At 44.2% G+C, this 21,677-nt stretch overlaps 1 protein-coding gene and 1 long non-coding RNA gene across 2 annotated transcripts in view; one reads left to right on the top strand and one right to left on the bottom strand.

Annotated features, from left to right (window-relative positions):
* Positions 1-689: 689 nt before the first annotated feature.
* On the bottom strand, positions 690-16,077 carry LOC115937816 (uncharacterized). The gene is made up of 3 exons (XR_014146392.1): positions 15,837-16,077; positions 14,831-14,984; positions 690-1,064 (listed from the first exon to the last, which is right to left on the bottom strand). It is a non-coding gene; the product is annotated as an uncharacterized LOC115937816 (long non-coding RNA).
* Positions 16,078-16,401: 324 nt separating this feature from the next.
* Positions 16,402-21,677, top strand: part of OXSR1 (oxidative stress responsive kinase 1) — an 89,235-nt gene continuing 83,959 nt past the window's right edge. Inside the window, exon 1 of the mRNA XM_081821383.1 lies at positions 16,402-16,775. Coding sequence (XP_081677509.1) covers positions 16,706-16,775 — 70 coding nt within the window. The 5' untranslated portion in view covers positions 16,402-16,705. The remainder of the gene's footprint in view (positions 16,776-21,677) is intronic.

The raw sequence follows: 21,677 nt of genomic DNA on the forward strand, positions 1-21,677 counted from the left end.
GGGCGCCTGGGTGGCTCAGTCGTTAAGCGTCTGCCTTCGGCTCAGGTCATGATCCCAGGGTCCTGGGATCGAGCCCCGCATCGGGCTCCCTGCTCCGCGGGAAGCCTGCTTCTCCCTCTCCCACTCCCCCTGCTTGTGTTCCCTCTCTCGCTGTGTCTCTCTCTGTCAAATAAATAAATAAAATCTTTTAAAAAAAAAATAAATAAAATATCATTTTAACATGCAATCTATATAAAAACTCATGATAAGATTTTATTTATTTATTTTTATTTTTTTAAAGATTTTATTTATTTATTTGAGAGAGAATGAGAGAGAGCACATGAGAGGGGGGAGGGTCAGAGGGAGAAGCAGACTCCCCGCCGGGCAGGGAGCCCGATGCGGGACTCGATCCCGGGACTCCAGGATCATGACCTGAGCCGAAGGCAGTCGCTTAACCAACTGAGCCACCCAGGCGCCCTCATGATGAGATTTTAACTAGTTTTCATATTAAGTCTTCAAAACCCAGTGTGTATATACACTTACAGCACATCTCAAGTTACTAGCCACATTTCAAATGCTCAATAGCCACACATGTGGCTGTTGGTTACCATATTGGACTATGTAGCTATAAAACCTTGCTACTCAAAGTCTGGTCCCTGGACCAGTAGCATTGACATCACATGTTAGAAATAAGGAATCTTAAGCCCCACTCCAGACCTAATTCATCAGATTCTTTAATAGGATCCCCGGGTAATCCATAGGTACAAAAAATTGAACAGTTCTTCCTCATACATTAGAGAAGAGAGATGTAGGGTGCACAGAGTTTTGGCTATTCAACATCAACGTTTCTCCTAGTCATTGAAGTTCCATGTCATGATTCCACTCAGTGCTATGTCCAGACAGAGATCTAAGACAACCACCACTTCCTGGTGCTGAGCACTATGGTTGGTTCAGGTGTTTCATGTAACCCAACAAGAGTCAATGAGACCCAATGAATCCTTTGATAGATTCCACTGTGTTTGAAAAGGCCATGCACTCTGGAGCCATTTTGGAGCATGATGGGAGAGCCCGCCTGTATATGAAGCCTGTGAATGGAGGAAAAACCAGATACTGATTACCTCATTTGAGCCCCTGCTTCAAGGCTTACAGCTTGACTTTTCAGACATGTGAGCCAGTAAATTACCTGTTTGTTTAAACTTGTTTGGGTTGTGTCCTAGATAGAGATCCGTCTCCTCCTCTATATCTCTTCCCCTGGTTCTCTCCCAGGCTCTGTGCCTCAGGGTATTGACCTTCAAGGATTACCTGAATAGGCTCCCTTTGCCCTCTGGTTTTCTACTGGGGTTGGCCAATGGGAGGTACCAGCAGGAGATCAGAGTAGGAAGAGACTGAAGTCAGGGTATTTATTTGCTTGCCTCCCTTCTTGTGAGTTTGCTGAGGGCCAACTTCCTTTCTATCAAAGGCTATAGCTACTTTCAGGCAGCGTTTTCCTTCACTTACCTTCTCTGGTTCCAGTAATCCTCTGTCTCCCTGCTCCGTCATGGCCTAGGGCTGTTTGCTCCCCAAGGTTGTCAGTCCTGGACTACTGCACATTCCTTTTGGTTTCCCTATTTCCTGACCATGACTCTGCAAAAAGTTCCTTTATCAAACTCTCCTAGAGGTATCCATTTTGAGTGTGCCATTTATTTCTTTTTGGGACCTGACTGGTACACTAATTAGTATCAGGAGTGGTCTTAAAATAGGATTCCATACACACACACAATGGGCTATTACTCAGACATAGAAAAGAATGAGATTTTGCCATTTGTGACAACATGGATGGACCTAGAGAGTACTATGCTAAGTGAAATAAGTCAGACAAAGACAAATACCATATAATTTCACTTATATGTGGAATCTAAAAAACAAAACATATAAACAAGCAAACAACAAACAAAAAACAGAAACAGACTCATAAATGCAGAGGACAAATTGGTGGTTGCCAAAGGGAGGTGGTAGGGGGATGGGTGAAATAGATGAAGAGGATTAAGAGGTATAAATGTCCAGTTATAAAATAAGTCATGGAGATGAAAAGTACAGTATAGGGAATGTAGTCAATAATACTGTAATAACACTGTAGGGTGACAGATGGTAACTCCACTTCCTGTGGTGAGCACTGCGTAATATATAGAATTGTTGAAAAAAAAAAAGGGTTCCAGAATTGAGTTGCTCACATTTTTGAGGAAGACATGGATAACCTCTGTGCTGTGGTGAAATGGGACCGTGGCAATCCATAACATGCAGTGTCATCACATATAAGCAAATCATCCCTGGGAGTGGCGTGGGATAAAGCACAGGTAGAGGAGGATAAAGACATGAGGAGATTCAACCAACCTGAAGTACCTGTCACAAACTGTGTATTATCAAGTCCAGTGAGCCATAAAATGGGAGAGGCATATCAGCCTGCCATTATAAAATAGAAATGGGTATACACCGGGCAGATCCAAAGACATAGTGAACTACCTGAATCCCCTGGTATCCAATGCCGCTGCCTGACTATATCTCCTTCCACATTCTACCAATGCCCTCCAAAGAAATAAGGTCAGTTAGTGGAGGAAAAGCAAGCACGGGCTTCTCTTACAGAAGCAGCCAGAAGTATTGCACCACAGACCACTCTGGAGTGGCTCCAAAAGCCTGTAGTGAAGGGATGTTCTCTAGTGAGCAGTACTCTGCTACAGATCAGCTAAGGCACAGATCGACCCTGACTTGTGGGTAGTAACTAACAGGTTGGCCAGCTGGTCAGAAATTTACAGAGAGTAAGATCAGAAGACCAGGGACAAGGTGGTCAAGGGAAAGATGGACTTCTTGCCATCCACACAGTATAGATATTCATGTTCCACATAAATGCTCATCCAAGGGCCTCTGTTGTAGATGAGACTCTCAGTAATCAGGAGGACAAGATGACCCAACCATTTTTTTTCCAGTGGACATTGGATGGCCTCTTCCTCAGATACTCTGGTGCTTGGTCAATAGACCCATTTACAAAGTGGCCGTGGTGACAGGAAAGGAGACAGTGATGGGCTCAACAACATAGACTTGCCCTCATCAAGCTGATCTGGCCACTGCCAGTATTGTGTCTTTCAAGAAATGCATCCATTTCGGGGCACTTGGGTGGCTCAGCTGGTTAAGCATCTGCCTTCAGCTCAGGTCATGATCCCAGGACATGCTCCCTGCTCAGCAGGGGAGTCTGCTTCTCCCTCTCCCTCCCCCCCACTCATGAACTCTCAAATAAATAAAATCTTTTTTTAAAAAAAAAGCATTAAAGGGGCGCCTGGGTGGCTCAGTTGGTTAAGCGACTGCCTTCGGCTCAGGTCATGATCCTGGAGTCACAGGGTCGAGTCCCGCATCGGGCTCCCTGCTCGGCAGGGAGTCTGCTTCTCCCTCTGACCCTCCTCCCTCTCATGCTGTCTCTCATTCTCTCTCTCAAATAAATAAATAAAATCTTTAAAAAAAAAAAAAAGCATTAAAAATGCATCCATTTCATTAGGTTGTTAAATTTATTGGCATTAAGTTGTTCATGAGGGGTGCTGGGTGGCTAAGTGTCTGCCTTTGGCTCAGGTCATGATCTCAGGGTCCTGGGATCAAGCCTCGCATGGGGCTCCCTGCTCGGCGGAGGTCTGCTTCTCCCTCTCCCTCCCGCCCTTTCCTACCACTCGTGCTTGCTCTCTCTCTCAAATAAATAAAAAATATTTAAAAAAAAGTTGTTCATGATATTTCTAAATTATCCTTTCAATATCTGTAAAAACTGTGATGATGTCAACTCAGTCATTCCTGATATTGGTAATTTGTGTTTTCTGTACTTTTTCTTGATCATCCGACTACCAGTTTAACAACTGAAGAGATTTTTTTTTTCTCAAAGAATCAGTTTTTGGTTTCATTGATTTTTCTCTATTTTTTGTTTAGTATTTCACTGAATTTCACTCTGGTCATTATTTCTTTTCTTCTGTTTGAGTTCAAATTACTCTTTTTTTTTCCAATTTATTAAGATGGAGGCTGAGGTCATTGATTTTTGACTGTTCTTCTGTAACATAAGACATTTAGTGCTACACTTTCCCTGAGTACTGCTGCTGAGTGCCCAGCTTGTTTATTCAGAAGCTGTGTTGCGCCCAGAAATGGTACCACTTCCACAGGGGCCAGCCAGACACCCAGTTACTGAACCCCTTTCAACATGCTGGGGAAAGTTCTTTGTCTTTATAGGAGTAGACACACATAGCATGGGTATGGATTTGCCTCTCCTGCCTGCAGCATTTCTGCCAGCATCACCAGTTTATGGACTTGCAAAATGCCACATTTATCTCATGCCACACTGATCTCACACGATGCTGCTTCCATCAAAGGGACACATTTATGGCAAACCAAGTGGGACAGTGGCCTCACTCTCTTACAATTCCTGGTCTCACCATATGTCCTATCACCCAGAAAGAGCTAGTTTGGTAGAACAGTGGGTGGGCCTGTTTAAGTCTCAGTTTATAAGCCTTGAAAATCAGCAGCCAGTCTATGGTGCCATAGCCAGAATGCATGGCTTTGGGAAACAGGGGTAAAGAGGGGGATGACCCTCCTCACTGTTACACCCAATGAATTACAAAGAAATTTTTGTGCTTCTCATCTCTGCAAACTTGGGCTTGGTGGGTTTGTAAGTTCTAGTGCCAAAGAGAAGGATACTTCCACCAGGGAACACATCCATGGTTACATTAAACTATTAGAAGAAACTGCCTCCTGACTGATACACGCTGTAGCACAGGGTATCCTCAAAATCTAGCTTCCTTTTCTTTCTTTGGGAATAGAACTCCAGAGTTTTAACTGGAGTTAATATGGCCACCCTGCTAAAGACCATAGACATTTATAAGACATTTATTACTTCCCTCCTCTCTTCGTGAGAGTATACTTCCTGACCCACTGATGTTGAGCTTGGGTATGTGACTTGTGTGGGCCAATGGGATGGTAGCAGACATGATCCAAGCAAAGGCTTTAAATGTGCTTGTGAAACTGGTGGGCTCAGACCTTCATCTTGCCATTCTGATTCTGGACAGGTAAGTGCAGAAGTAAAAGGGTTCGAACCTCTGCCAGGTCACCAATCTTGCTCTCAGGCAACCTTCTCCACATAGCTTCTAACCTATGTACATGACTTACCAAGGCATACATATGCTGCTATTACCATGAAGGTCATTACCGTGAGGAGCTCATGGCCTGGGGAGCTTGGTGGTGGCTAGAGGATGAGAGATACATCCCAGAGGACGAGATCTGAACCCAAGCCACAGCGAGCCATGTCCAGCTGAATCCAACATAGACTAGCCAAACACCAGTTCATCTGTAGACATGTGAATGTGAAATTAATGCTTATTGTTGGCTGCTACTGATATTTTGTGGTTGTTTGTTACGCAGCATTTTTGTGGCCACAGCTGAGACCCTAAGTGTAGCCATATGACTAAGTTTTGGGCATTAGGATGGAAGAGAAAGTTTTATGTGTCACTTTCAGTTCATGACCTTAACAGAGAGGTGTGTGCCCTCTACTTTCCCTCTTCTTCATGCTGCAGGAATGTGTGATGGGAGCTAAAAGCTGCATGCTGAGGGTGGTAAACACAAGATGGGAAGGGCCTGGGACCTGATACTATGGCGAACTATCAGCACAGGACTGCTTACACTCAGCCTTTTAGGGCAGAAAGAAACAAATTGTTATTTTGGCTATTGTTGCAGCAGGAATGCTAGCAGCCTAATGCAGTGTGTAGCAACCAGGAGGTCCTGAGAAAATGGGTTTGTTGCAAGCCCCCTGCAGTGTTCATCCAACCACAGTCCTATGATGTCCACTGCTGGTCTCCTCCTTGCTCTACTGTGGGTCCTGCCCATTTTGCTGTTGACCACTGCACCCATGGTCTGCCTTGGATCACTGCTGCTCTTGTTACAAAGGCCCCCATTTCCTGCTGCACTGCTAGCAGTGACGGTGAGGCTTGACTGAAGGGCTAATTGTAACTGGACACTTAATATGACTGCCTTGTAGTCTAAAGCACAAGAAAAGTTAAAGCAGGGATGCATGTTTACTCACCCTATAAGCTGGAGGTGCAAAGACAATGGAGCTTCTTTGTTTTCTATAATCTAATCTTTCGCATAAGCCCGTCCTGCTGGGTGTGAAGGGGAGATTTGGACTTACCAGTAAATAATGGATGGGATGAGTTTGGTTCAAACATTGTCTTTGGGGATAACTTGGTCTCTCTTAAGTAAATGCTGCTTCTCTTTCCCCTTCCCCTTCCCCTTCATCTTTTCAAGATGGTTATCTGGGAGTATGGGAAAGGCAAGGCACAAATATGACTGTGTGATAGAAGAGTTGCCTTGGATCCCTGTGAGCAGGTCCTTGTACTGTCTTTCTGGTTCTGCCATGAAAGACTAGGTCTGGTTCCTGAGCTCCTATAATTACCTGCTGAGATGCACTGGGCCTAATCTGGTCTTTGGAGTGTAATGCCAGCACCCAGAGCTGAAGTCCATGGTCCCAACATTTGCCTTCTGCCACAAAGTCCTACCCCTGCAGGCTTTTCATTCCAACTCTCAGTGCAAGCCTCTACAACACTTCCTCATGCCTTCATGGGGCACAGGGAAGCTTTTGATCTCCTGTAGAACAAGTACAGGAACTGGGTAGGGTATCCTGGTTTTCACTGGCTTAGATTCTGCCCTCCATCATTGCTACATTATTGTTCCTACAGTATTTTGTTCATGATGCAAAGCCAGGCGCAAGGCTTCCCCTAGCAGCCTGAAGCCTCCCTCATGTCATACCTGGGGAAGTGGTCTACAAGCCTGTGATGTTCTTGGGTTCTCCACAGTCTCCGTATCTGTCTTCCATAGTTTCCCCCAGTCAAGATCTGGATGGACTGGGGAGGGTGGCTAGGGGAAAATGAGAACCCTGGAGCCTGCCTGCCTTCCTTCCTTTCCCTCTTCTGTTTCTCCTGTCCAAATGCCTGCAGGTTGGAAAACACAACTGTTACTTTTATTTCCTCTTCCTTTTTTTTCCAGGGCAGTGACCCTCACGGTCTGGACATTATAGGTAGGGAGAGGCTTCATCCCTACAGTATGGAAGGAGTACCATGCTCTGAGTGAATTAGGCATGGCTTTTGGTATGGACAATTGCGAACTATGGCCCTCTAAGGACAATTGTATTGATGGTCCATCCCTCGAACGTTACCTGTTAAAAGGTTAAGACACTCTGCTGGGGTGCTTTGTGCAAGCATCCTAGTTGCCGGTTCTACTCTACTACCCTCAGGTCTGTCCACTTCTCCTTTCCAAATATTCACAGTGCAAATTCCTTTCTATCCTTTCTACGTCCAGGGGTATGGCATTAAGATCTGCTCCCTTACCCCAGGCAATCTGTGGGCACACTCATCTCCTGGCAGTACATTTCCCACAGCCTGGTTTACTTAACCCAGAAGAATGCCATATTTGTATGTGCCCTTGCATATGCACCTGCTTCCCTAGAACCCTCCAAGGGGTTCTCGGCACTCTAAATTTGCTTCCTTCCAAGGTCTCCCTGCCAGGTGAAATGTAACATACCAGGCACACCATATGTACATTTCCAGGTGAAATTACCCAACTCCTTACTGATAAAGGTTTTTTCTAGCTGCAACACAGTCTCTACAGCTTTACTTTCTGAAGATCAGTGGGTGCTCTTGCAATATGTGGAGTTAGTTCCTCTTTGTTCCCGTTTTCAGGCTGTTCCCCAAGGCTTACCCAGGCACATAAGAAGGCCCATGAGAGCACCAGCTATTCTACAATAGTTACTACAATGCTACCAAATCTTTAACTATTTTTTTTTTCTGTAGGATTTGGGTGGATTAAATTCTTGGGCAGGTAGAAACCCCTCCCTACCTATAATGTCCATACACTTTTATGTAATTCTATGTAAGAGGTCAGGGTGGGCTTTATTATCTTCATGTCCAACTAGAAGCTCCATGGGAGGATGGCATGGGGACGTGGAGAGGGCTCACTGGGTTAGCATTTACCGAAGATACCAAGTTTCCCCCATAAGACTGAACCAGAAGAGTCTGTTCTTAGTAGGATAACACCTTCTCTGTCTGCTGGATGGGGTGCTCAGACTCTGCTCTAAGGTCACGGGGAGCCCTCCCTCTGTCATGGTCCGCTGCCATTCAGCAGGGAAATAACATCAGTTCTGGGGTCCAGGTCCCTTTGGATGATGGAAGGCAATTTCCTCTTGAGGCAGACTGCTCACAGCTGTGCATATGGAGAACAGTTCATAAACGTCTGGGCACTGCATTTGATAGGGCACTTTTGTTCCCATTTCTTGTGTCCTGAATTTTCCAACTCAATGTCCAGGCAGTCGGGAGTCTAATTTTGGTAGACCTGAAACGTGAATTCACTTTTTCAGGTTGGATGCTAAAGGCAAACAAGCCTTCACAATTCCCTGAGAATCAGAGAGAAAGCCTTTATTTCCTCCATCAGATTTTGCAATCAGAAATGAGGTGGTGTGCCACAGACAAGCAGCAGTGTGGTGTGAATGACATCATGCATATGGTGGAAACCTGTCTGTCCTGAGTAAGCAGACTTGAGTCAGACAAAAAGCAGGCACTGCTGCTTAACCTCCATCCCCAGAATGCTTTCTTGCTCTATTCCCACCAGCTAGTAAATGACAGCTATCACTTACTCTGCACTTACAAGGCAGGTACTGTGCTAGGCATTTCCAGGAATTTCTGGAGGCAAGTCCTCAAACTTTCTGAGTTTGTTTCCTCATCTGTAAAACTGGCATAAAAACCTCACAAGGCTATTTTACAGACTACATGAGGTATTTATATCCCTCAGCACATTGTCAGGCACATTATAAGCACTTTAATTGTTGCTATAAAGATTTTATTGGGCTTTTTATCTGAATTTATATTAGGAAACTAGGCATTAAGTTCCAGGCTGTCTGAATCTATTCATTTCCTGAGTTCAGAGAGGGAGGGATACCAAGTTATCAGAAGATAAATGAGTATTAGGTTCCTGAGTTTAATGAGAGATACCTGCATTTTTAAATGTTTTTTATAAACTATAGCCACCCTCAGAGATTCTGAAACTCCTGCCTGACGTTGAGAAGTAAATGGCATATACCTTTTTGCCAACCTCCCCAGAAAGGAGAGAAATGCAGTTCTTCATACATTTCTAAATTGTCATCATGCTGGCAGAACTTAAGGTGGGCAAAAAAACAAAACAAAATACCAAACCCAAAACTCCACAAAAATCCTTTACTTCCTTTCTAGTGATAGGGTATTGCCCGCTCCTAATGGGTGACCCACAACCTAATCTGAAATACAGAATAATCACAAAAAGAGAAGACTATGGGCCCATGACAGGACAGGCTCCATGCCCAGAAATGGTTTGGGTGAGGTGGAAAGTGTACATGACTTTGCTCAGGCCTGGAACAATCTCAAAGCATTCAAAGTGGAGGTGGACCATCAGCTGAAGCTGGCAGAGCCAGCAAGACTTGGACAGGTGGAGAAGAAAAGTGGCATCCCTGAAAAGAGGACTGATCTGAACAAAGGAGCCCAGGGAGGCACAGTGAAACCAGGTTGAAGAGCATGCTGGAAGTCCCCTCAGTTTGAAAGAAAAGAGCAGATTGTGGGGTACCATAAACTTCAGTACTGCCTGAGATATGAGAAACCAAACTTTAAATTATGAAATATACTTTAAAAAGCACACAAACATACACAAGTAATTGAGCACTTGTAACCCGAATCTTGAAAGTGTTCTGCATGACTGACCCTGGTAGCATCCCTCTCTTTCCCTAGAGCCAATCACCAAACTGGATTTTTTTGTTTCCTTGCTCTTCGTATCGAATACAGAAAAGCTTATTCAATTGTGCCTATTTTTGACCTTTTTGTGAGTGCAATCATAGCGTGTGTATTCTTCTGTTACTTTGTTTCTACTGTTTTGGAGATTACTCTGCATTTTTTATATAGCTGTAATAAGTACCTTTCCACTGTATATAGTACCCATTCTATAGATGTTTTTACATTCCATTTGGGTGACTTCCTTTGTTTAGCTAGTTATTATAAAGCATATGATAGAAGTCTTTTCATATATCTTGCTCGGAATATACGCACAGGAGTTTATTTAGGGTATATACCAAGGAGTGGAACTGCTGCGCTGCAGGGAAAGCACAGGTTCTACTTTACTAGGTAATACCAACCTGCTTTCCAAAAAGTTGCATCAAGTGACGTTCCAACCAGCAAAGCCTGAGAGCTTCTGCTGCTCTTCATCTTGGCCAACACTTGGTATTTCCTGGCTTTTAAATTTTGCCCAGCTGGTGAGGGTGAAATGGTATCTCACTTTAGTTTTTTTTTTTTTTTAAAGGTTTTTTATTTATTTATTTGACAGAAAAAGACACAGCGATAGAGGGAACATAAGCAGGCGGAGTGGGAGAGGGAGAAGCGGGCTTCCCGCCAAGCAGGGAGCCTGATGTGGGGCTCGATCCCAGGACCCTGAGATCATGACCTGAGCCGAAGGCAGACGCTTAACGACTGAGCCACCCAGGCGCCCCCTCACTTTAGTTTTAATCTGCATTTTCTTGATTATTAATGCAGCTGGGGTTTCTATTTCTGGGCCCCCAAAATACTGTTGTGGAATCAATCTTAATGAATTACTTCAAGAATTTACACTGTTAGTGCTATAAATTATTGGAATGTTTTGTTCTTACAGTTATAACAATACACACAAATGTGTATTGCACCTCCAAGCATTTCCAAGACCTTATTCTATACATTCACATACATGTATGTTATAGACTAAACGTTTGTGTCTCCCCCAAATTCATATACTGAAATCCTAACCCTGAACATGCTATTAGGCTTACTTTTGGAAGGTAATTAGGTCATAAGGGTGGAGCCCTCATAAATGGGATTAGGGCTTCCTCCTGCTCTCTGTTCTGTACCATATGGGGAAACAATGAAAAGACAGTCATCTAGAAGCCAGGAAGCAGGCTCTCAGCAGACACTAGATCTGCCAGCACCTTGATCTTAGACTTCCCAGACTCCAGAACTGCGAGAAAAAGATGTCTGTTGTTTAAACAAGCAGTCTATGGTAATTTGTTATAGTAGCCCAAACTAAGAAATGCTGAAATCTAATTTATTTAAAACTTGCTTGTTTACCTTAATTGTAGATCATCCTATTCCAGTATGCATAGATGTACTTCATTCTTTCTAACTGCTGTGTAATATTCCATGGTATGGATGACCCATAATTTTACAGTCTCCTCTTTTTTAATTAATTTTTTTGAACAGGTAATATTTGGATTTATAAAATCCAATGTGTACAAGAGCATATTCCTCCTACTCCTCTTCCTCAAGAAGTCAGTAGCACTGGCCTGGAGGCAACCAAAGTTAGTAGCTGCAGTAGAGATTGGCCAGATGCTCACCACTATTTCTTCTTCCTGAGCACACAGGAAGCCATGTCCCAGTTTCCTTGACTTAGGTTGGGGTCAGACAACCTGGTCTGACCATCACAACAAGGGAGGAAGTAATAGACACAATTTCCAGTGTTTGCTACCTTTTGTGGTCTTCTCTCTCTTAGCTAACTAGCTGGCTGAATGCAGAGTCCAGTGGAGGACTCCAAGGAGGCCCTAGAAGATGCTGCCACAAGACATTAGATACCAAAATCTCTGATTCTCTGCTTGGAGGAAAGGAACTAGGAATATCAGCATTGGACTTTACGTGAGAAATAAGCTTTTGGGTTAAACCAGTCAACTTTTGGGGATGTAATTTTAGCTAGCATTAATTATAACAACACACACATTTCTTATGTATCCTGAAATACAAGCAATTGCCAGTCCTCTATCAAAGGACATGCAGATTATTTCCAGTTTTTCCCTATTACAATGATGCTACAATAAACATCCTAATGAGGTAGGTTTTTAGACATACTAAACCCTTAAGAGTAGTATTTGAAATGGAGCAGGCATATAGGAACCTGCTCCACCTCAGTGAGGTATTTCCCATCTTTTGCTTAATTCGGCTTGAGCTCATCAAGTTGGCTGCATGGTGCCATTCAAGCTACTCTCTGGCTCAGAATCCAGCTCGACGCTGAGATTCTCCTTTCTGCACAGACTCATTTTTTTCCTACAGTAACCTTTGCACCCACCTATTTCTTACATGCTCTCAGTGCCTGTCCCCTTGGACATTCATTTCCTGGGTTTGCCAAGATATCAGCTTCTTGCCAGGCTCCACACTCCTCGTTTGTGCATGTCTCCTGTACTCTCATGCTCCACCTATTTACTGAACACGACACTTGAATATGGGCCTGTGTGGGGTACCGTTCCAGGCACAAGGGAGGAAGCACACCTATGTAAGGTATGGGTATTGTCCCCTCTCATAACAAGAGATGATGTTATAGCACATGTGACATGTGATAAGGGCCTGATGAGGTGGGGGGCAGAGTCTAGCAATCTACAGTTGGTCCTGGCATTGACATGGAAGGGCTGAGAAAATTGGTTTATAACAAAGACATAAAATTGTGCTTTTTCTTTATTCAGGTTACTTATATAGGATACACATCAATTTTTGGACTTTAAAAATTTTCTTTCATTAAAGGAGCCTATAAAACTTGAATTATTACAGGGGCGCCTGGGTGGCTCAGTTGTTAAGCGTCTGCCTCCAGCTCAGGTCATGATCCCAGGGTTCTGGGATCGAGCCTCGCATCAGGCTCCTGCTCAGCGGGAAGCCTGCTTCTCCCTCTCCCACTCCCTCTGCTTGTGTTCCCTCTCTCGCTGTGTCTCTCTCTGTCAAATAAATAAATAAAATCTTTAAAAAACAAAAAAACAAAAAAAAACTTGAATTATTACAGCTGTAATTACCACTTGAAGGCATCACTAGTCCTGAAATCAGTCCTTTTTCCTCTATCCTGCAGGTGCTAAAAGCAGAACACAATGCAGGTAAGTTGCTTAAAGGCAACAAAGAAAGAAGGGGAAGCATGAATATACTTCCCCTTTGGGTTTCTCAGTCTAGGCAGTGATTCTCAACTTTTGGGTTTATATACTGTAGTAGATGCTGTCTATACCCTTTGGGCTTACTCTGGAGTTTGCTTTCAGAGCATTCTAGTACATGAGGAAGATTGCCTGTGTCTGTTGCCTGAGTGCATTCTCTGCCTTTGGGAGCATGTTTTTCCCAGCACTGAGCTAGGTAGAAGTACAGGAGCAATACCCTAAAGAGGGAAAGGAGGTGGTGGGTAAGTACCTCAGCTACCTTGCCTCTTCGTGGGACAATTCTGGGGTTTGTTCCTGATTCTCAGACAGTTCACAGCATGACTGAGCCCACTCATTAATTCATCTTTTAATGACTTTCCTTCCTGTCTCACTTCTCCATTCTGTCAGAGTGCCTCTTGGAGACATCTCTTAAATAAACTATTTGCATCCAAATCCGGGTTTTAGTGCCTGATTTGGGGAGAGATCCAAACTAACACAAGGCTTTCTTTGAAAATGTGAGGAAAAACAAGGTCTCTCTCCCCAGGAAAATATGTCATATTTTCAAGAAACCTAGGTAGGATTTGGTGAAATTTTGATATTAGGTCCAGGCTTCCAGATTCACCCAAACTTCTCTCCGTCCTCCCACTCCCCATCCTCCAAAACATTATGGAGGGAGCCATATCCAAGGACTGGCAGCCTAACAGGAATGAAAGTATCACTTTAATAGCTTCAAACGTGCCTAAAACTCCTTTTACCTGTTTAAAATACTCTCTTTATGAGTGGCTTCCTCTACAGTTTTCTCATAGAGGGTGTTTGCCAAACTCCTTAGGTATTTTCTAGCACGGTATACAGATGGTCCCCAATTTACAATGGTTTGACTTACAGTTTTTAGACTTATGATGGTACATTCTACATTTGGTAGAAACTGTACTTCAATTTTGAATTTGGATCTTTTCCCAGTCTAGTGCTATGTGGGACAATCCTCTCCCGGTGGGCTAGCCAGTGGCAGCTGTCGCAGCTCCCGGTCAGCCACGTGATCACCAGGGTAAACAACCATACACTTACAACTATCCTGTACCCATACAGCCATTCTGTTTTTTACTTTCAATACAGTATTCAATTACATGAGATATTCAACACTTAATTATAAAACAGGCTTTGTGTTAGATGATTTTGCTCAACTGTAGGTGAATGTAAGTGTTCTGAGCATGTTTAAGGTAGGCTAGGCTAAGCTATGATGTTTGGGAGGTTAAGTGTATTAAGTGCATTTTCACTTACAATATTTTCAACTTACAATGGGTTTATTGGGACATAACCCCATCATAAGTCGAAGAAGATCTGTACTGGCCTTTTCTGCATGATGCTTTATAACATATCTATTTATGTATTTGCTTAGTTGTTTACTGTTTCTCTAGTAGACGCTATGCTCATGAAAGCAGTAACTAAGTCACTTTGTTTATCACTGTATACCCGGTGTTTATGACAGTGTTCTCACATGGAAGATGCTCCATAAGCTGAGAAAGAGGTTGAGGTTTGGGCTCCTGGGCTCAAATAGCCACCAATTCCTTGCTCATTAAAAACATGGAATCTTAACCTCTATCAGGCCACATGGAGAAAGACCTGGAGACAGGCAAAATAAAGTAACCAGATCCGTAGAACAGATTCTGGCTCAACTACACCATCAAGCTATGTGTGAAGGAGGGAGAGAAGAACTCATTGATGAAGAATGTGGGTCAATTAATATACTAATTTTCACTATTAGGTTAGTAGCTCCTTTCCACTGGGGAAGGGGGAAGGGGGAAGGTTTTGGTCAAAATCTCTCCCTGAAGTATATACTATTCTGCATATAATTTCAAGGGAGTAAAACAAACAAACAAAAAAACTTACACAAACTTCTGAAGTCTGTCCATGGTCCACGCAGGCCAACAATCCCAGGTTAACAGTCTCTATGGACTTTTTTTTTACTGGTACAAACCTTGAGATCTCTAATCTTTACCATCAGATTTAGCTCCTATATATTTGATCCTCATACCTCTTCTCCCTGCAAAAAGAAAGGCAACACATAGCAGTAAAGTGGTAATGGCTGAAACCAATTCCTACAGCAAGGCCTGTGTTCTGCTTTCAAACATGGGAAATGGCCTTTTGGTTGTGACTGGAATGTTCTATTTTCGCAGTTTCCACCTGTTGAAATCATGTTACCTTTGCAGGGCCTGATACAAATGCCACCTCTTCCACGAGAAATGTTCTCCAATCCCACCAACCAGGTGGAAACCTAACAGTTCCATTCCCGCAGCTCCTGGTTGACTACTTTTGTTTTGTGGTCAGTGGCCCTCCTTATAGCAGAGCTCAGCACAGGGCTTCCAGGGCCTGGTAGGGCCTCGGCGAAGGTCTCTCTTCCTTAATGACTACTCCTGGTCTGAAAGATGTTCAATTCATGCCGATGCTCTCTTTTTCTATTTTAATTTCCACCTCAGAAATTTCCCCAATGGACCCAACTGATCAACCTGAGAAAACTCGAATTCGGGGAGGTCACACAAAAGTCAAGGCCCTTGCAACGACGCCAAATCACATGGACCGAATCTCACTTGTTTAATGGCCCAAGCCGCGGCAGGAGAAAAAGCCCAACTTTTCGAGTCCCCCAAGACAGGTGCTCCTTTGAGCTCTGGACCCAAAGTTGAATAGACAAGGACTCCCCTCCCTGCTCAATAAGGTGACAGAGAGGGTGGCGATAGACGCTGCAGAGAGCACTTCCCCCTTGAAAAAAGTGTCGTCAAGGGGCAAGCTTCCAGTTCCATTTCGTCCCACAGCTCAAGGCCTTTCATCCTAGTAGGCAGTTGTTCACACCCCAAGGCTACCCCACCCAGCTGCGCCCTCCAGCTTCTCCACACCCTACCGAGCCGTTTGCACGTCTCGAGGGTGTGACGGATACGCCGTGACATCACTCCGGGAAAAAGGCAAAGCGAGCAACGTACTGGCGATCTTCACGCGGCCCTGGCGCTGAGAAGCGCGCGGAGAGTCCAGAGGCGGGACTAACTTTGACTGACGTCCACACCCACCCATTGCCTTTCTGATTCCTTCTCAAACAAACCAATAAATGAGACGACGGGGAGACGGCAGCGTGCCCCAGCCGCCAGGAGTGGCTCCGCCCCCTCCACTGGGTCGTCGTTTGGTCGCCATGATTAGTGTGGCTACCACCTTCGTGCTACTTTAGGCTCTCCTCTGGCTTTCTGATACCCTCTCTGAACTCCTTCCTAAGCATTTGTTCCCTTCCACTGTCAACTTCCTCCTTCTCGGGATTCTTGCTAGCTCGGTGCCTATACAGCCACATTTGAGATGGCGGCCGGAGGCGGGCCCAAGGCGGGGCCTGCCCGGCGCGGTGACGTCAGCGCGCTGCGTGTCGGCAGGTGGAGGGAGAAGGGAAAGTTTGGCCCGTGCGTGGGGCTGGGGTGGAGGGCGGGACAGAGGGGTTGGGCCCAAGCGGGTACCCTGTCGCTGCTGCAGCGGAGGCCGAGGCCGGGACCTGGGCCGGGCGGGGAGTGCCGGACGCGGACGAGCGGGAGGAGAGGTCCGCCGGAGCTTCGAGCCCCCGCCGCTCTGCCGCGCGGTGACCCCGCGCCCAGACGCCGTCCGACCGGTGGCTGTTCCCGAGGCGGTTGCTGGGGGCGCGGCGGCGGCGGCGGTGGTTGGGGGTGGGGAGAGGCGCGGCGAGCAGACGAGGGAGGTCAGCGAGTTTGAGGGAGGATCGCGAGCCTTGCCGCCGTCATGTCCGAGGACTCGAGCGCCCTGCCCTGGTCCATTAACAGGGACGATTACGAGCTGCAGGAGGTGATCGGTGAGAGCTGGCGCCGCTGAGGGGGGAGGCGCGCTCAGGGCGGCGGGTGACACGCGGGAACGTGGAGACCCGCGGGAGCTCGGGGAGCGCAGGACTCTCAGATACTCGTGGGCGCTCGTGGGGACAGGGGTTTGTAGGGCGCGTGGGTGAGGCTCCGGGTTTGTGCAAGGCGGGGAGGGGATTTTGTGGCGAGCCTGTGAGGCTGGTGGGGTGGGGTTTGAGGGGCTCGTGAGAGATTTGGGCAGTGACAGATATTTGAACCTGAGCGATAGATGGGTCTGGGAGGGGAAGAAACGTGCAGGCACAGGACAGGCCTTTAGGAGGCTGTATGAGAAATAGGCTATTGGAGTTGTGGGCACAGCCACCTATTTGGGGGATTGTGGGATAGGGGGTTTTAGTTCATTCCCGCGCGGGTGTGAGAACACTTGAGTGCCCACGAAGTGCCCAACATTGCTGGGGTGGAGCTGGGGATTCTCTCCAGATGAAACTGAAGCTACCGGGCACCGAGGCAACGTAGACACAACTTGGCACTGTTTGGGAGTGACTTTCTAGTCTGGGGGGGAGACATTGAATAACTAGACAAATGAAAAGAATTTCAAGGTTTGGCAAGTGCCAGGAAGGAAATAAACAAGATGTTCTGATAGAGAGTGACCTGGAGACCTAGTTAGGGTGATTTCAAGGAAAATTTTTTTTCTGAGGCGTTGACATTTAAGTCGAGCGCTGCAGGATGAGGAGTCTTAGGATTTCAGGGAAGATTTTTCCCTACTGAGGGATGAGGAAGTGCAAAGGTGCTGAGGAGGGAAAGAGCTTGATGTGTTTCAGGACCTGAGGGAAAAGTGGCAAGGACAGAAAGGGGATCTTCTCAGGCTTGGTAAGGATTTTGGAATTTTATTCTAAGTGTATTGGAGGGCTTCAGGCAGAGACGGAACATGATCTGAGGGATCTGGCTGCTGTGTGTGGAGTGGACTTGAGGTCCAGGAATACCAGTTGGCAGAGACCAAAACTTGCACAAACGTGGATTGTAATTCTCAGGCACAGTGATTGGGGGAGGGTGGGGACTTGGGATGAGGGGAGTATTTGTTGGACAACAATAATCCAGTGACTTTAGAAATCAAAAGGGGGTGGGTTTAGCTACACAGAAGCTCAATCTCACTGACATGAGCAGACCCCTCTGTATTGGAGGAAGGAGATTGTCTACTTAACTAGATCAGCATCCTGTCCTAAAATTAGTTTTATAACAAAGACTGGCTGAAAACTCTTTAGTTGCCTTCCAGGTGTGTTTATTGCAATGTGTCTGTATTTTAGAGAAACTTTATCATATTTCTTTTTTGCCTCTTTTTTTTTTTTTTTTAAGATTTTATTCATTTATTTGACAGCGAGAGAGGGAACACAAGCAGGGGGAGTGGGAGAGAGAGAAGCAGGCTTCCCACTGAGCAGGGAGCCCGACGTGGGGCTCGATCCCAGGACCCTAGGACCATGACCTGAGCCGAAGGCAGACGCTTAACGACTGAGCCACCCAGGCGCCCCTGCCTCTTGTTTCAAAACAAATCTGGGCTAAGTTTTATCTGCAAGAAATCACATTTTTTTCTTTAAGCCATGTCATGGGTGTCCTTGCTGGATATTTGACATATACACTGGTTGGTTCTAAAGACAGCTAGCTAGGTCTCTGTCTTGATTGATTGCTTCTGGGTCCCTCAGTCAGTTTCATATTGAAGAAAGAAATTAAGTGAGAAATTTGAAAATGATGTCTGAAAAGTAAAGAAAGTGGATCCCTATCATTGTTTTAGAAGAGGAATGTTGCTTTCCTTTCTGGGAAGGTATACATCTTTCTGTGGTCATTTTTTATGCCTAGCTGTTAAGGTGGCATAAGGTTCTAGAGACTTAGAGACTTATTAATTTGGTATCCTCAAGCCAATAAGGTGTCTGTGAGTGGGCAAAAGGGAGTCTTAGTCCTCTGGGATAGGGTTAGTCTTCATCTCATTCTTAAAGTGGGCCATGGGTAAAAGGTTTAAGAACTCCAATGTGATTTTTGACCATCTTATTTTTAAAAATAACTTTACTGAGGTATAATTTAATGCTATAAAATTCACCCATTTTTTTTTAGTACAAAATTCTGTGGTTTTTAGTAGATTTACTGTGCTGTGCACCAGCCAGCATAATCCAGTTTTAGAGTATTTTCATCGCCCAGTAAGATCCTTGTGCCTGTTTACAGTTAATCCCTGTTCCCACCCCCAACCCCAGGCAACCACAAATCTTTCTGTCTCTATAGGTTTGCCTTTTCTGGACATTTTCTGTAAATGAGATCATAATAACATATTGTCTTTTGTGTTTGACTTCTTTGACTTAGCATAATATTTTTTCATTTGTAAAAACAATTTTACTGGGTTATAATTTATATACCACAAAATCCACCTGTGTAAGTATACAATTGTATAATTTTTTAGTAAATTTACAGAGTTGTTCAATCATCCCCACAATCCAGTTTTAGAACATTTCCATCATTCCAAAAAGATGCCTCATGTCCATTTGCAGTCACTCCCTGTTCCCACCCCCTGCCGCAGGCAACCACAAATCTACTTTCTGCCTCTATAGATTTGTCTTTTCTGGATATTTCATGTAAATATAATCATATAATATGTGATCCTCTATGTTGGTTTCTTTGACTTGCCATAATGTTTTCCGAAATTCATTGATGTTGTACCCTATATCAGTACATTATTCCTTTCTATTGGACACCACGTGATGAACATTGTGTTGTTTCTCCTTTCTGGCTATTTGGAATAATGCTGTTATGAGCATTCACTCATCAGATCTTCATGTGAACATGTTTCATTTTCCTTGAGTGGAATTTCTGGGTCATATGGTAAATTTATGTTTAGCTTTTTAAGAAACTGATAAACCTTTTCAAAATGTATCATTGTTCATTCCTACCAGCCATGTATGAGGGTTCCTATTTATCTTTGTCAGCATTTGTTGTCTTTGATTATAGCCATCCTGGTGGGTATGAAGTGGTATCTGGTGGTTCTGTTTTGCATTTCTTTAATGACTAATGATGGTGAGCATCTTTTCATGTGCTTATTTACTAGCTTTTCATATATCTCCTTTGGTGAAATGTCTATTCAAATATTTTGCCCATTTGTGTTGCCCCTGGGTTATCTTCTTATTGAGTTATAGGGTGTGTGTGTATATGTGTTCATTTGGTTGTCAGTCCTTCACCTGATATATGATTTCAAATATTTTTTCGCCCGGTCTGTAGCTTGTCTTTTCATTTTCTTTTCTTTTTTTTTTTTAATTTTATTTATTTATTTGAGACAGAGAGAATGAGAGACAGAGAGCATGAGAGGGAGGAAGGTCAGAGGGAGAAGCAGACTCCCCGCAGAGCAGGGAGCCCGATGCGGGACTCGATCCCGGGACTCCAGGATCATGACCTGAGCCGAAGGCAGTCGCCTAACCAACTGAGCCACCCAGGCGCCCGTCTTTTCATTTTCTTAATGGTGTCTTTTAAGGCAAAAAAGTTTTGAATTTTGATAGTTTTATTTATCACTTTTTCTTCTATTGATTGTACTTTTGGTGGGGTGTATCTAAGAGATTTTTACTAATCCAACATCACAAAGGTATTCTTTCCTGTGTTTTCTTCTAAGTGTAGCTCTTTACATACATTTTGAGTTAATTTTTTAAGGTATGGTGTGAGGTAAGATGAACCATCTTGTTTCACAGATGAAGACACTGGGGCATAAAAAGGTAAAATGACCATCTAAAGTCATAGAACTAACTAGTGGCACAGCTAATACCTGTGTCCAACTCTCCTGTTGCCTAAGTCAACATTCTTGTTTCTATGTAGGAATTTGGTTTTTGTATATAAAATGGAAGATAGTAGTCATAGTCTGACTAAGGGAAATTTTGAGGGTTTAAGTGAAACTAATTAAGGGAAATAGTCTTACAATGAAGGATTAAGGGAAATATCTTTACAATGAAAAATACAACAGGAGGAGATATTTTGAAGGTGACCTTTTTGGATGTAGTAGAATTTTTCTTTTGTGTATCCTATTTTGTAAGTTTTAAATGTCTCCCCCTCATTTGTAAGTTCCCAAAAGTTCCTAACATCCTTCTATTCCACTCCGAGCAGGGAGGGGAAAAAAATGTTTTTCCTTGAACTATAGCTTATTACAAGTAGCTGGCCTCAACAAAGTTGTGTATTCTTATTCTGAATTTGCTTCCATGCTGAAATGTTTGGAATACAGTATTTTGTAATAAGCTATAATCTTCAAAATGAATCTTTGTGATTTCTTCAGATTACACTAAATTTTTTCAGGAAACGAGTTGATTGGCATTCAGAAAAAAAAAAACGTTTGGGGGATCATTTGAATTTTCTGTTTTCAAAGAATTGTATTTTAAGGCAGTGTTTAAATGATGCCTCCTTTCTGATCAAAGCACATGCATTTATTTGAAATGTAATTTTTTTTTTACACTTTCTACTTAGCCTATATTTGTAGGGTTGGGGCTCCTGGGTGGCAGAGTCGGCTGAGTGTCAGACTCTTGATTTTGGCTCAGGTCTGATAGCACGGTCATGGGATTGAGCGCCTCTTTAGGCTTCATGCTCAGAGCAGAGTCTGCTTGGGTTTCTCTCTCCTTCAGGTCCCCCCCCCCCGGCTCTCTCTCAAATAAAATCTTTTTTTTTTTTTTTTTAAGATTTTATTTATTTACTTGAGAGAGAGATTGAGCGAGAACACAAGCTGGGGGGGGAGGGGGAGGAAGAGGGAGAAGCAGACTCCCCGCTGAGCAGGGAGCCCGATGCAGGGCTCCATCCCAGGACCCTGGGATCATGACCTGAGCTGAAGGCAGATGCTTAACTGACTGAGTCACCTAGGCATCCCGAATAAATCTTAAAAAAAAAAAAAAAAA

This window comes from Leptonychotes weddellii, chromosome 1, assembly GCF_054177405.1.
Source record: "Leptonychotes weddellii isolate Sample4059 chromosome 1, ASM5417740v2, whole genome shotgun sequence".
In the NCBI taxonomy this organism is placed as follows: Eukaryota; Metazoa; Chordata; class Mammalia; order Carnivora; family Phocidae; genus Leptonychotes; species Leptonychotes weddellii.